The sequence below is a fragment of the Motacilla alba genome, chromosome 3 (assembly GCF_015832195.1).
Source record: "Motacilla alba alba isolate MOTALB_02 chromosome 3, Motacilla_alba_V1.0_pri, whole genome shotgun sequence".
Lineage (NCBI taxonomy): Eukaryota > Metazoa > Chordata > Aves > Passeriformes > Motacillidae > Motacilla > Motacilla alba.
Window position 1 is genome coordinate 35,956,031 of NC_052018.1, and position 15,168 is coordinate 35,971,198.

General features: G+C 40.8%; 2 protein-coding genes across 7 annotated transcripts in view; one reads left to right on the forward strand and one right to left on the reverse strand.

The window, feature by feature from the left end:
• RARS2 (arginyl-tRNA synthetase 2, mitochondrial) overlaps positions 1-7,612 on the reverse strand; it is a 30,429-nt gene extending 22,817 nt beyond the window's left edge. The window contains exons 1-6 of one of the 2 annotated variants that reach the window (XM_038130755.1): positions 7,544-7,612; positions 6,814-6,887; positions 6,055-6,160; positions 3,158-3,241; positions 1,721-1,818; positions 551-606 (exon numbers count right to left, since the gene is read on the reverse strand). In XM_038130755.1, the coding sequence (XP_037986683.1) occupies positions 551-606; positions 1,721-1,818; positions 3,158-3,241; positions 6,055-6,160; positions 6,814-6,887; positions 7,544-7,582 (457 nt within the window). In that variant the 5' untranslated portion in view covers positions 7,583-7,612. Of the gene's footprint in view, positions 1-550; positions 607-1,720; positions 1,819-3,157; positions 3,242-6,054; positions 6,161-6,813; positions 6,888-7,543 lie in introns of those variants that run through there. The other variant, XM_038130756.1, reaches the window with a different exon arrangement.
• Positions 7,613-7,707: 95 nt separating this feature from the next.
• ORC3 (origin recognition complex subunit 3) overlaps positions 7,708-15,168 on the forward strand; it is a 36,148-nt gene continuing 28,687 nt past the window's right edge. For 4 of the 5 annotated variants that reach the window (XR_005256188.1, XM_038130754.1, XM_038130751.1 and 1 more), the window contains exons 1-3: positions 7,708-7,849; positions 10,231-10,285; positions 12,022-12,119. Coding sequence is in view for 3 of the 5 variants with exons in the window: in XM_038130754.1 (XP_037986682.1) it covers positions 7,826-7,849; positions 10,231-10,285; positions 12,022-12,119 (177 nt within the window). In the remaining 2 variants the exon portion in view is untranslated. The remainder of the gene's footprint in view (positions 7,850-10,230; positions 10,286-12,021; positions 12,120-15,168) is intronic. The other variant, XM_038130753.1, reaches the window with a different exon arrangement.

Genomic DNA, 15,168 nt, shown 5'->3' on the forward strand with positions numbered 1-15,168 from the left:
TAGGATCTTCTGCTACAACCTACTAGTTTTTATTGTGAGATCAGGAAAAGAGGGACAAATACAGTTTTCCATATACCATTAGAGCACTGCACAAGGAATTTATTAATTATTCTATCAGAAATTACATCAACTGTCTCAGTAATACTGGCATAAAGTAATTAGCATATAAAAGCAAGCTTTTTGCAGGACAGCCACCAAGACATAATGATCTGAACTGCTCTGCAGTCCAGTACAAATTGAGAATTTAAAATTCAAAGGACTCTCATAACACCTCAATGAAAACTGCCTTGGGTGTCTTTGAAGACCGATTTTAAGCTACTTCATTTAATATACACAGTCATAAAACTGTACTATGTGTGACTTAATAAATCTGCCAGCAACACACCACATTCTTTTCTTCCCTGCATAATGAGCAGAAAGGTTTTAATGAGCAAGTGGAGCCTGACAGGGCCACTCACACCCAAGGAGGGAGATGCTAGCAGTGCTCCCCTGTCAAGTGAGGCAGGCAGACACAGCAGCCCTCCCAGGAGGCAGTGAAATGCACACTCACCTACTATGGTGGAACGCAGATGTCCTATGTGAAACTTTTTGGCAATATTAGGGGAGCTGTAACAGATTTTAACAAATAACATTTTTTCAGTGGACAGAACTGTCAGATCACCAAGTTAAAAGAATTCAACTCATGCATCTAGAAGAGCTGAAATAGAAGCTTCATTTTCAATTTTCCCATAAGATTCCCTGATTAGCTTCTGTCCTAGACAGCAAGTTTTCCTATCCAACCAGTTTTCTTTCCCTCCAGTATCAGTTAACAGACAGTGTTGCGGTCAAATCACCCCACAAACCAAGCCAACAACAAAAAAATCTAACCAAAGCCCAGTCATGCTTGTGACAAAGAACCAAAAATATCTTCTCACTTTTTACAAGTTTTGGACATACGGATCATTCTCCTCATGTCTTTTTCAGAGATACATCAGGACGAGAGATCTTGTGTACAAGGATCAGCAACCAAAATTACATCTTTCCAGCAATGCCCACCCTCACAAAGAAAAACAACAAAAAACCAACACTCTACACAATTGTTAGCCCAGATAACAAAAAAGAAAGCTCAGCTATGAAAATTCAACCCCCAAATTAAAGCCAAGTTCTTACATTCCATGACTACCGAAGCCTGCACAGGAATATTACTCAGCAAAAATATTCATACATAAAAAAATCTGAGTCAGCCACTTTTCATTCCGTGAGTAGGTGAGAGTCAACAAAATTGCACTAGAAAAAAATTTTGGGGGCAGCAAATCAACAAGATTTAGCCAGACAAATGCCTGACTGCTTTAACGAGTCAGGGAAGAAGGTATTAAGGCGCAAAAAGAAATTCATTAGTGCCTGGAAATTCAGATTTTGTTCCTTCATAACAAAATAATAATTTTTTTTTCTTAAAAACTGAATGCTATAATGCATTAGATGAGAATATTCTTAATGGAGGGCTGCATAAGGCATGAACTCCTTAAATACCAAAAACACGTTCTGGGAAAAAGCCTCAAATCCCTGAATATAATTTATATTCTACTTGGTGAATATATCAGTGTCAAATACAGCTAAATATAATACTGGTTAATGTGGCTTAACATCACAGGCATCACACTCTACAGCAACGAATACCAACCAGAAAATATCAATCAGCAGACCAGGCACTTGCCTCAAAGGGCCCCTCAGATGTGCTTACCTGAACTCAATCACTGCCTTTTGTCTGGGAACTGTAGAGAAAAGTTCACTTTTTACTCCATACTCTGAGCCATCTTTCCACACCTGCTGCAGCACAGTCTAAAGCACAGTTAAAAATAAAACAAACAAAAAAACCCAACAAAGCAAAAAAAAAAAAAAAATCCACACAAAAGAATTTCATCAACAGAAGGCATCTCCAGGAAAACTGTTTGCCAGCCACAAAGGAGACTGATCCCACATCCTTTATTCACATTAGTAATTAGATGGCTGGTATGCCAAGCAAACAAGGTCTCATACGCAGATTAAAAATGCCACTAACTTTAGAAAGCTGCATCTGATCAAATAAAAAACCTAAGAGAAATTGTAGGCAAACTTCTGGTGAAAATTAAGACTAAATTTTGTGAAAACCTTCTACTCTTTTAGTGCCAAACAAAGCCAGCTCTTCTACCCTAATGTGTCCAAACACTCCCCTTTCTTTCTCCCACCTGCAAGTCTGTAAGGCCAGCATGAGTGATCTATACTAAAACATGTCAGCTTTGAAAGTCTGGAGGCTATGTAAAATACCTTAAAATACTCCTCAAGACAGTTTGTGTGAGTTTTATCAGTAATGTGCTCATAGCACCAAGTCAGTCCCTACAGAAATTGAAATGTGTAAGGTCACACGGGCCAGTGCACCATAGACCTAACCTATGAAGCTGCATGAACTGGACAAGCCTCCTGAAGATAACAGAAGCCCTTAACAAAGTGAAATAAAGTGGAAATCTCACTTCATTCAGCGGAAATTTTTCTCATTTTTCCCACTCAAAAAGTCACTTTAAAGTTTTTCTGCAATACTTGTTTTTTTCAAGGAATAGCATCTGGAAAAAAGCCTTTAATTCTGTTCTTATTATGACACCTAAGAAAGCAAGCTAGACACATACACAAAATTGACCTATAGACCTAGTCTCTAATAGCCACTGGCTTGGTTACAATGTATATGTATCAGGATATTGAGGAATACATCTTCCCTTTGGGATTTTTTTTGCCCTTGATTTGTTTTTTTCCTAGCAAAGTGTGTAATGAAAGATCTGCTTCCATGAAATACTTCTATGTCAGATAAAACCAAGAGTATTTGCAAGATGAAAACTTTTGAGCTGTACACTGTAAAAACTCAAAGTAGATGTAAATAAGCCTGCATTTTAAAGGAGAGAGATGAAAATGAAGAGTTATGATTATTAGTGAACAGCAGATGCATTGTTTCCTCACAAGAGGAAGCTTTCTTGAGCCTCGTTTCAAATGCTAGGCCTACACAACAAATCAACAACAGGGATCCTCAGGGAAAACTTGTGAAAGACAATTTTACATAGAAAATATCTTCCCAATGCAATAGTAGGTATTCTATAATTTTATACTGAGAAAAGTTATTTTTACCTTAAAGCACTTGAAAGACACTACTCACCTTTGCTAATAATTCCCTGTTTATTGTAAAATTCACTGTTCCTGGGCCAGCGCTGATTGCACTCACTACTGAATCACATTTTAGCTAGGAGAATAAAACAAGACAGAAACTTTAAATGAAAATGGGTGAACTGGAAAACTGTTATTCAATCCACTGTGAATATTAATTTAATCCACTGTAAACATTAAATGTGATTTATTTGTTTGAAGCAATCATAAAGGGATCACTTCATCAATGCTGTTGGAAAAGGGACAATTCTATTATTTCCCATTCATGCTTAATAAGCTCTGAATACAACTCAGCTTGAAATGCCACACATATGTTCCACTTCAGGCCCTGCCTGTGCACAGTCTGTGTTTCCTTTCGAAAGGGAGCAGTGGTTGAACTCTTTGTACAGACAAAAGCTGAAATACATTTGACAACTTACATAGTAGCTGTCAGCACTTAAAAAAAAAAAAAAAAGTTAAGTGACAACATTCTGTGGCACCCCATGTCACAAAATAAAGATATTAAAGGTCATCTTATTAAAAATTTCATTTACAGTTTCCATAAGGCACAGGTCTTGAAAATTCTGAATCCATAAGGCATATTTGGCCAACCAACACCTAACGTCAAGAGAAATTAGGTCTCTTCACAGACCAAGAGCTTTGGATCTCAACCTGTCAAGTCTGAGAGTTCCTTATTAAACAGCTGTCTTTCATAGTCAAGAAGTTGTCTAAAAAAGGAAGAAGAGGGATGGAAAGCATATAAAAATATGACACAATCACCTTCTCACTTGGTCAGTATCTATGAGTGAGGCAAGCTACTCTCCTACTGAAGCTCAGCACCATGAGAGGAAATTGTACCCCCATGCTAGGTCTCCAGCTCAGACAGTGACCTGTCCAGGAGGAGTCATAGCTAGCTTTGAAATTCTTTTATTTTCACAAGCTCAGCACTGGAATTTGTTGTTAGCAAACTCCCAAGCAACATGAAAAAAATATTTACTATGTGGACACTGAATTTTCCACCTTACTGTTTTACAAACAGTCCTTTCTACTTATGAGCAGAGAGAAAACAGAAATACCCACTGGACTTTCTCCACCATATTTGTTCTGGTAAATGTTTTCTACATAATCTGTCATTTGTCACGTCAGTAGTTTTTAGTGAGACCGCTCATTTGTCCTCTCCACAGCTTTAACCACCTCTTCTCCAAGTGCCCTGTGGTCCTCTAGTAACCAGATGTACCTGTGCCCAAGGCTTGGACTAGGATGCCACTGTACAGAAGCAGTAAAAAACCCAACACAACATCCCCTCCACAAAGAAGTAACAGTACAAAAATGAAACAGGAGTCAGCCAGCCACATGAAATCAAAAGCCCATGGAAACAAGACCCTTCTGACTTTCTAAAAGACAATTTTCAGTGCTTCAGAGCACATTGCTTCATCTATTGTCTCGTGGCCCTATATTTCGGCTATTTTAGTCAACTGGAAAAACGTCCATCTCTTTTTGTCTAACCTAAATACCTATATTTCAAATATCGTATCAAATATTTCCTCAGAAGTGACTAAGAGCATTCTGTTGAACCCTGAGGCACTCCATCAGCTGTTTATCGTGACAAAAACCAGTAACTGCAGGTATTTTTCTGTCTGCTAGTTTTTGATACATGGTTGTATTGCTAGTTTAAACACTGCTCACCTTCTTTGGAGATGACATGACCACTCTAAACAAGTTAAACTAAATGCATCGCATTTATTCACCACCCAACACAAAACACTCCTTAGAGATTATGGATTTTTATTTTCCTTTGTCTAGTCTATTTAGTGTGAGGACTTACTTTGATGGTCTGTTCTTTACTGTTAATATTGCTCCTCTATGTAAAGCTGTAGGGGCTCGGTAATGTTTCAGGATTAACAAATGTTTCAGGATTATTTACTGAGGCACAAACAAAAAAGGGAGGAAACTTGCAGCTTCCTAAACACCGGGAATAGCAACTGTTTTTAAAATGAGATACAAGGAAAAAAAAATGAACAACTTGTTACTGTGATGATACAATCATTGAAACAGATAGAGAGGGAGGCTGTCAAATCCTTGGAGGCTTTTAACACTGGATTGGATTTCAAAAGTCCTCAGCAACTTCATCCAAAACACCTGCACTGGGAAGGATTTGGGAACAGATAACTTCCTGAGGTCTTTTCCAACCTGAATTATTTCATGTTTCTAGACCATCTTTCAGTTGTTTCAGAACTTTTGGTTGTGTGTCTGTGCATTGTCAGTTCTTCTTCCACCCGAGTCAGAATATTTATCTCACTAGAACAGGTCCAAGACATGGATAACTTCAACACCTCAGCAGTGAAGAATGGCATGAGAAATAGTTTAGCTCCTCAGCAGTATCACAACTCATTTTATTTGCCCTTTTTTCAGTACTAACACCCCAGCTACTGCCATTTCCCAAACTAGCACACCTGAAAAAACTGCTGAGTTTTTCCAAGAAAACTCAATTTCAAGCAGATAAGGATTTGAAAGTTAGGCCTGTTTGTCCCAGAGGCCAACTTTATCCTTTGGCTTTCCAGAACTGGGTTTTGCAGTCTTTGGTTTTAGAAGCTACCACACATTCAGTATCTTCAAGTGCTGGGCAGCAGCACAGACCATGGCACACCCTTTGGACACCCACCTAACTTCACCAGCACTGTGTACTTCCAAGTGTTTGAAAACAACAATTTCACAAGAGCCTTAGCCAAAGCTGCTTCTCCAATGTCTGTGAGGATGCTGTGTACACTTACAGCAAGTACAGCCACCAAACAGATGCTCTGACCCAAACAGATGCTTGCAGAAAGAATACTTTTTGCATCTTATTATGCCCCTTACACCCAGTCTGTGAGTTCATCATTGCACACACATGTGATGAGTTCATTAGCACACCTTTTCAGCAAGCTGCTGGGCTTGAAGATGCAGGTCCTGTGCTAAGCAATCGCCAGAACAGTCTTCTATTACAGAAGCAATGGAGAGCTGGAAATCTGCAACATGCCTGAAAAAAAACCAAAAAACAAACCACCAAACAAAAAAAAAACCAACATATGATAATCAGGAAAAAAACCGTGCTGAAATGCTGGGGAGATTTGGCAGATCCACACTGACTCTGCATATGAGAAGTGCAATTGCCAAGCATAACCCAGCCACAAATATCTGAAGATTCACTATATTTAGAAAGCTGGGCTAGAAGGCCAAATACCACTTTTGCTCTAATACAATCAGAAAGTAGATATGGCGAGAACACCAGCTCAAAATAAACAAAAAACCATGCTCATTAATAAATAAAATTTACTTGCTAGCCTTATTGCAACTCTTGAGCAGGACACTGAAAAAAACAAACCCATAAAACTCCACGCTGGCGCTAAGCAGTTTCACATTCAGATCATCAGTGTTGAAGCATTTGCCATCCATGCACTGCCAGTAATTTGTACAGGCTTGTAAGCAATTATATTTACTTTGAGCTTTCTTGAAAAAAAATACAAGCATTTAATTCAATTCAACTATCTAATAACTACATTGGTATAAATGGTTTGGGGTTCTTGTCTGTATTTTTTTTTCCCTAAAGTTTTGTTAAGCTTTTGCAATAACAGGCATGACATAAAATAATAAAACATGACCAAGATTGTATGATAAAATGTAAACAACTACCGTTTTTTGGAGACAGGAACTGCAGATATGGACTTTATTAAATTCTCTGGTGGCAGATGCAAAACTTTTGAAAGCTAAATTGAAAATAAAGAAAGAATTGACTTAAATAAAAGGACAAAGATCCAAGGAAAAATACTGCTCCCTGTTTAAATACCCACGGGGGATGCACCTTTTACACCTGAAATCTAATTTCCACCTAAGCAAAAAAAAAAAATAAAAAAAAAAAAAAAGCAAAGACTTCATAACTATTATGAACACTACAATAAAATACAAACCTAAGAGATGCTACAGGAGCCTTAGAAAAAAGGCAAGGCAAAACACCACAGCAAGTTGATTTTTTTTCTCATGAAGGATCCCATCGAAACTCATGGGACACTTATGGACTGAAGTAGTCATGGAATGACAGAATGGTTTGGATTAGCAGGGACCTTAAAGACCATCTCGTTCCAACCGCTGCCATGTGCGGGGACACCTTCCACAGCAGGCCAGGCTGCTGAGAGCCCATCCGCTCTGGCCTGGAGCACTCTCAGGACGCTGGCTATCCCCTCCCTCACACTCCCACTCCATCCCAATCCCAGCGGGAGCCCCAGAGCGCGCCCCGGCGAGGCTGCGGGTCGCGCCCACCGTGAGCCGCCCGGGCAGGGGGGACCCGTTGTGAGGGCACGGAGGGGACAACTGGCTCAAGGAGCACTCCGGCTCGGCACCAGCCATAGGAAGGAGCGGGGCGTACCTGGGAAGCAATGCTCCGCCGGAAGGAACCGGCTGCCATAGCCGCACCACGCGACGGAAGCTCCGCAGCCGACCCTTATCCCCCCCGCCCCGCTCCTTTCCGCCCGCCCAGGGGCGGGCTAGGCCGTACCATTCCCAGGCTACAGGGGGAGCAGGAGTGGGGGCAGCAGCGCGGGGGCGCGCAGGGAGGTGGGCGGCGCGGCGGGAGCAGGCGTGCGCGGGAACTCCTCCTCTTCCTGCTGCTGCTCCTGCTGCTCTCCGGTGCCGGCGGGCGCGGGGCGACATGAGCACGTGCTCCGTCTCCAAGGTGAGGGGCGGGAGGGAGCGGGGGGCTCCGCAGGGAGCAGCGCGGCCTGTGCGGGAGCTGGACCCGCGGCACCGCCCGCCGCGTCCCGCGCCTGCTCCTCTTCCCGCCTGCTCCAGCCGCTGCCCTTCCCGCCTCCCTGGTGCCCAGACTCCCGGCTGCCCCGTTCCGCTGCCCTCCCCTTCCCAAAGCCTTGCTGGCTCTCTATCCGTGCCCGGCTTCGCTTTGCCCGTGGCGCTGTCTGTCCTCACCGCGGTCCCACAGGATCACGGGGTGTCCTGGGTCGGAAGGGACCCAGAGGGACCATCGCGTATCCCTGCACAGGGCAGTCCTAGGGTCACACCGTGAGTGCCGAGTGACCCCACAGTGTCACCTGCCCGCTGGCTTCCTTCCACAACAAAACCCATTCCTACTTGGAGTAAGTCTCGCCCAGAACAGAGCCTGGGGTGTTGTGGCTGAAGGTTTGGTCACTTCCAGGTGAACTCTGGTGGCTTTGCTTGCTGCCATACTCATTGCTTCCCCCGCCCCAAAACTAATTCAGCGAAGAAATAGAACTAAAAGTGCTGCCCCCACACGTAGTGTTAAGTATTTGTTATTCCCTTGGTATTTTCGATTTGCAGGCCTTTATGTGGGCTGTGTTCAGAGCAGGCAGTAGGGATAGTGCTTTCATCAGAGCATCAATAAGTAGCAAGATTTGACGTATTGGATTGAAACATCTCATCTCTTGCTTGGTCATACAGTGAACAACAGCAGTGGTTCACAGCGTGTTTTATCAGCACAGGAAGACTCCTGCCCCTCCCATTGTTTTTCACGGAGTTGTGATATGCAGCTGCATCCTTTGGTGTGGAAGGCACTGTGCAGGTGATTACTTCCAGAAGTGAAGTGCTTCCAAACAGACTGAAGAGTTAATCTGAAACAGCTGGATTTCACTTCTGACAATGGCTGTTGCATGGTAGTTTGGCAGTGAATCATGTCCCTTCACCTTGCCTCCCACATCTCATATGTAATACTTCCTTGCAGTTGTAGTTTATTCCATTTTATTCTCAGCCACATTTAGTGGTGTGGAAAAGCCAATGCTTGCAAAGCATTCAGCAGCATTTCTATTTGGTTTGATTAAGCATCAATTCTTTTGTGTTTGTGACTTACGTATATGACTGTGGCCAATTCCATTTGTGCATGCAGCAGCACAGATAAATCAGTGGGACACCTTTTTGCAGTGGAATTGTTCTGGAGGGTTTAGCGCTTGTAGAATAACCACTACTTTTGTCCAGCTGTTTTTAAATGGTCCTTAATACACGTGGTAAAATGGATGTGTCTGAAGGCATCTCCAGTTCGTGAGGCTGTTTTTCAGAGAGGGTCAATATAAATGTTGGTGTTTTACTGCAATTTCTTATTTGTGGAAGAAAGGAAATAACATGTCTGAAGTCACTTAACAGACTGGTGACTGTGATCAAAATTGAACATAGTTCTGGTGTTTGATTTTCACTACATCATTCTTAATCTAGTGGCTGAACTGTCCAACGTTGAGTTCAGCAATCCTTGTATAAGCATCTCCATTGAGAAATAAGGGATTGAATCAGTCTGTTTCCAACACTTAGGTGTTTCCTTTCCCCTTGCTGCAGCACAAGAACCTCACAGTAAGCGTTGGGCAGTGCAATAACTCTTCAAAAGAGATGAACTTCTGTAGAGAAGATGGGGGAAGAAATTTCAGATTTTCTAGAAGAAAATAAAAAAAAACTTCCAGAACTCAAAGCTTAATACTGGAGTGATGAAATAGGTCTGACTGGGAGATTACTTCTCTCTACAGGAATTTGTTGGAACAGTGGGTTTTATAAACCTTTTCCCAACCATTTGTCATTCTGCTTCTAACCACCTACTTGTTTTGTGTTGGGATGCAGTTCACTGTGGCTTGGGCATGTAATTTCCTTTTATAAGTGACTTAATAATGCTCATTGCATTATTCTGGATTATGTTTTCCATTCATCTCTGCCTCCTACCTTTTGTTTTGTATTTAACTGAAACTGTACTGAGAAAACCGTACTGATGTGTCCCCAGGGAATAATTTCCTTTTAATTCTAAACCTGTTGGAGGTTTTGAGACATTTAAAGAATCTGCTGCTGGCCCAGTCGGTGGTTGAATTGCAAAACATAGTGGAAAGATGAAAAAATTCCTAACAAGTGTGCTGGGTTACTGCTTCCACTAGTGTTCCAGCTTGAAACACAAATACAAAGGGGCAATATGTAACTTGATATTCTTAAGAGGCTGGCAATTCAATACAAATTACTGGTTTAATGGAGACTGAAAAAAAGAACAATAAAGTGGCCTCTGGAGCCAGATTGGTGTTTGTATTGAAGTCTATTTGGGGTTTTTTTGCTGTTCTCTAGGGCTGCTTTGTTTTTAAACCAAGCACCAAGAAGAGAAGATTGTCTGATAAAACAGGTTAGTACATTTTCATTTATGTTTCTGTTTTTGAGAAGGGTTAATTCTGAAAGGTTCATCATATCTGATTAAATTCATATCATGTGTTCTGTCATAGCCATGTGAAGTTTCCTCTTACTGCTTGATTGTTGAAAATTCATTTCTTCGAAGGAATGCAAACAAATTATTGGCTAGAGTAAATGCTGGGTTGTTCTCATCTCCAGCAATCAGGATTGTATAGCCATCTTTGTCTTTGCACTTTTTTTTACAAGAGCACTCCTCACCATGCTACCGTGAGTATTTTGCTAACAGGCAAACAATTCATCTGAAGGTCTGAATGAGCCATTTTTAAACTGTGGGATTCAGATATTGTATCCCATCCTTAAATCTCACATTTTGTATTTTATATACAAAATACATTAGGTATTTTGCCCAAGTTTCTTATGGAAAAGAAGGAAGAAAAGCCATTTGTAGCTTCTGTCCACTAGTATTTGCTGTGGATAGCAAATACTTGCTATACATTTTCTCTAGATGTGTATGCACGTCTGTTTCATTTGAGGACTGACTCTTCTTGGAACCAGAAATAATGTATCTTAAATAATTACTATTTGAGACTCAGTTGGGAAACTTATTGTTTTTATTCCCAAGTTAAACTACTTTTATCATCATTAGAGCTGTCATAAGGTTTGACAATTTATGTGAAAAAGATGGAGAGGAAAGTAATGAGGTCAGATTTTTGTCATTGCAGCAAGCAAGGCCTATGTACTTAGACCACATTGAAATTTTACCCCTTACTGGATATTATGTTTTTGTGAGATTAGACATGCTTGGATAAACTACTAAGCATATTGTTCTAGTTAGCAAATGCTTTGAGGTGGAAAAATAAATTTGACTGGACTAGCCCTAAAAGAGAGAGGCAGAGCACCCAGTTTCACAGCAGTTGGTTAGAGTGGTGTTCCAAAACATGTTCTTGGATGTGCATCTGCCCAGTCTGGAAGCCCAGTCCTGTCCAATGGGAAGTTTTGGTTGTGGAACTCCTCTGCATGAATAGTTGATAATACTGTCACGCCCCACAAGAGGCCTTTTGAGGACATCTGTACCTATAGTTTGACTTTTGGTAGTGAAAAAAGCATATTATGCCTTGGTATGTTACCAGATAATGTGGTGGCTGGATTTTCTTCAACTAAAAGTCTAAGATCTGTGTAATCAGAGTTGGCTATGTATTCTAAGTGATTTTTCTTAGGGGTACAAATGAGGTGATAGAGGAGACAATGAAAATGAAGGTGGAGGGATGTCTCTCATTTGTCATTCACAGACCTGTTTTGGGTGGGTTTAGTGCTTTAGCAGATTATGCTCATCAACTGGCTCTTTTCTAGAGATCAAGCTACTGCTGGTGCTTCATCGAATGGCAGCTGAGTGGACCCACAAAGCTTTCTGAAACAAGAGCAAGATGATGATGATGATGTTTATGTTTGTTTTACTTTAATAATAAAGGCTGTTTGCTCTGATTTAGTCTTTAGCTTATCTAGGACTTGAGATAGAAGCCTCTTGTTTACCTTTTCCCCGCATACTTGGGTAATAGATTCTGCTTGTTTCCTTGCTCATTCTACCAAATACCAGCAATTAATTAATTGCTTAAGAGAAAAGTCATCTCCCTGAAATATTACTGTATAGTTGGGTCCTTTTTTTATTCTCAGGAAAACAAGTTTTGTTTTCATGAGCTTATTTGTTCTTTCCTTTGCTTTCTGTGTTTCCAGCTCGTGATTTCAGATGCACAAGCAATGATTCAGAGGATACTGAGCTACGGTTTGTCACCTGTCAGTCTTTATGGAACCAGATTAAATCTGAAACTGAGGTGAGTCTTGTGCCTCGCACTAAAGTGGTGTTTTGCATTTGTAACAGTGCTGCTTGCTTCTTTGTTTCTGGGGATCTTTTTGACATGCTTAAAAGTGTAGGGCAGTTAGTTTAAGCAATGGGAGGGTCAGTGTAGTCATGATATTTTATGACAATCTTTTTGTTAGGATTTTCTTTTCTTGAGAAGCTGAGAGGCTTCAAAGATAAAATGTAAACAATAACTGTTTGTTATTGTGGAATGTAACAGGTGCATTGTTGATTGGTCCATGTTAAGTGTTTCTACTTAATAACCAATCAAGGATGCAGCTGGCTTAGATTGTTTTGTTAGTTATAAAACTTTGTTTTTACTTTTTTAAAAATTTTTTTTCTTTGTTTTTTTCGTATAGTTTTAGTTTAATATTTTTAATATAATATATATTATAATATAATAAACTAGTTTTCTAAAACATGAAGTCAGGATTTCACGTCTCTCATCCTTGTCCTGGCTGCCCTAAAAACCACAGGTCAGAAATATTGCCTGTCCAGAATATAAAGTAGTAATAATAGATGCATCAAGTACACATTACTTGTAACCACAGAACTGTACATTTTGCTGCTTCAAGCTGCTGCTTCTAAGCTTCTCTTCCTACTAATTGTCTTCTTTATTAACTCCTGCCATACTGCTGTTTTAGTTCAGTTAATGCTTGCCAGCCCTCTGAGGATTTTAGGCTGGCCTTGACCTCAGTGTTCCAGAATTCATACACAGCAGCCCAGGATTCTCAATAGATTTATGTGAACACAGCTACATGGATGTCAAATATGGAATGGCACTGCTGCAAATATGGCCCATTGAGTTAGTATGGATGGTGTGAATGGGGTCAGAGGTAATTTCATACTGCACTGTGGCCTCCTGACTATTGTGTGTTACATGGCATGCTGTTGCTGTGTCCCTATAGCCAGCTGGCTTGCATTATAGTATGAATAATTGCTTCCATACAGCAGAGATTTCCTTCCCTCCTCTGTTCAGTGTCATGGATTCTGGGCAAGCATGCCATGTTCCTCTGTTTGCCCTTGGGCTCTATAGACATTACGGATTTTTTTTCCCAAAGTTTGTTTTGGGATGTGCAGTAGAAGCCAGATGGATGTAGCATAAAATCTGGACTCTTGGGCTAAGCTCATAAATTCCTCAAATTTCGTTCCTGCCTTTGTTTTCTTTGAGGCTGTTAGGAGTTTTCCAGATACTTTCTTCTGGTCTTACTCCTTCTGATGGAAGACAATTGCTCCTATACTGACGTTTTGATATGAGCATTTTTTTAGAGTTTTAATTGCCCAAGGGCAGATTACCTGAAGTTATTTCTGCATCTACGCAGATAATTTTCTTTATACTGCCTCTGGTGTATCTGTGATATCTTTCCTACTGAGTTTTGAATCATCATCCTTTTATTCTACTGTTGGCAAACATGGAGCTGATGGTTGTTCTTACATCTGAAATACTGTAGTAATTTAGGTTGGAAGGGGCCTTAGTCTCTAGTGTGAACTCCTCAAAACAGCATCATCTGTGAGGTCAGACCAGGTAGGTGAGGGCTTTAGCTCATCAGGATTTAGTTTCTTAGGTGTTTCCAAACCCTGGTGTAGCAAACCTGATTCCTGGCAGAGTATGTGGGATGTGTGTGGCTTGCAGGCTTGGGCTTTTATTCCAGGGGTTCTGGTAGCATGCTAAGGGAGCCTAGCAGGACATTCTCCAAAGGTTTTGCCAGGGCACTGCTGCCTGGTGATTTTTTGGCAGGCCTTGTGCTTGTGCTGGTGTTTTCCTGGTTCTCTGCCTGACATGTTCAGAGCAGGATTTGCCCTCCAAGGCACTTTGTGGTAGAGGACTCTTGGCCTTTGTATGTCCATCATAAACTGTACTGTGGTTGTGACTGCTCCATCTGTCATCTGGTGATGACATCCTTTCATGCTCCTCACAGCTAAAAAGCTGGCAGAAGTGTGTGTTTTTGGAAGGTGAATTTTGGACTTTTTTTCATTTCAGTATTGCAACGTATCCCAGTTTTGACTCCTGGTGTGAGAAGTGGCCTTGCAAATGTTCTTATGATAAATCTCATCAAGGGCTTACAGGAACATTCTTCTGCTGTGAGGCGAGAATTTGTTCTACCAGGATCTGGGCTAGAAACAAAAAAGCAAAGTGCAGGGCTAAAATACAGTAATTTTTGCTCTAATATGAAGATAATGGTTTTCAGACCACATAACAAATAGTCGTGACAAAACCTGGTATCATGGCAGTAACTGAACTTCAGTTCCCATGACTCTTCCAGAGTGGGAATGCCATGGAAGTAAGTGACTTGGTCACTTGAGATGCAGAGCAGCCTGGTGCACTTTTGGAACATTATTAAAACAATGCTAGTAACAAAGTTGTTTTGACAAGAAAAGAGTGATGTATTTTAAGAAAGCTAGGTAAATGTGTAATGCTATGGCAGACTGAATTCCGTTGTCAGAAGTGCACGGTGTAAGAAATCGTCTGTACTGTAATCATGCAGAGTAAGAATTGAGCTTCTTGTTAGGTCAGCTTAGCAAAAACAATAGTGATCACAGGAGGTATAGGGTTTGATGGAGTCTGAAACAGAAGCTCAGAGGATTGTTAAAGAGTCTGTGGTAATACAGGAATTGTTACAATGGTGTTAAAATACTGATGATGTAAATTGTTGCTTTGATTTTTAAAGAGTTTTTTAAGCCTTCTGATGTTTGCATTCTTGTAACGAACTTTCTCACACAACGTCTTTAAATAACTTATTGTTTTGCATTTTTTTATAGAGGAGGAGAAATTTGATGGACTGTTGGTTTGTCCAGTGTCATTGGAGAGGTGGCACTGTCACCCTCCAATCCACTGTCACTTTTGGAAAACTATAAATGTTGGAGTCAGAAAATAAACTTCTCTTTTTTTCTTCACCTTGAGAACAGCAGTGAGCATGTCGTCATTTCATGTCCTATAGTGACAGTAAATTCTTTCAAAAATGTCATGTTACAATTTGTTCTGAGTTGCATAGGATTTATCAGGTGGGAGTTCAGGGCTGCAC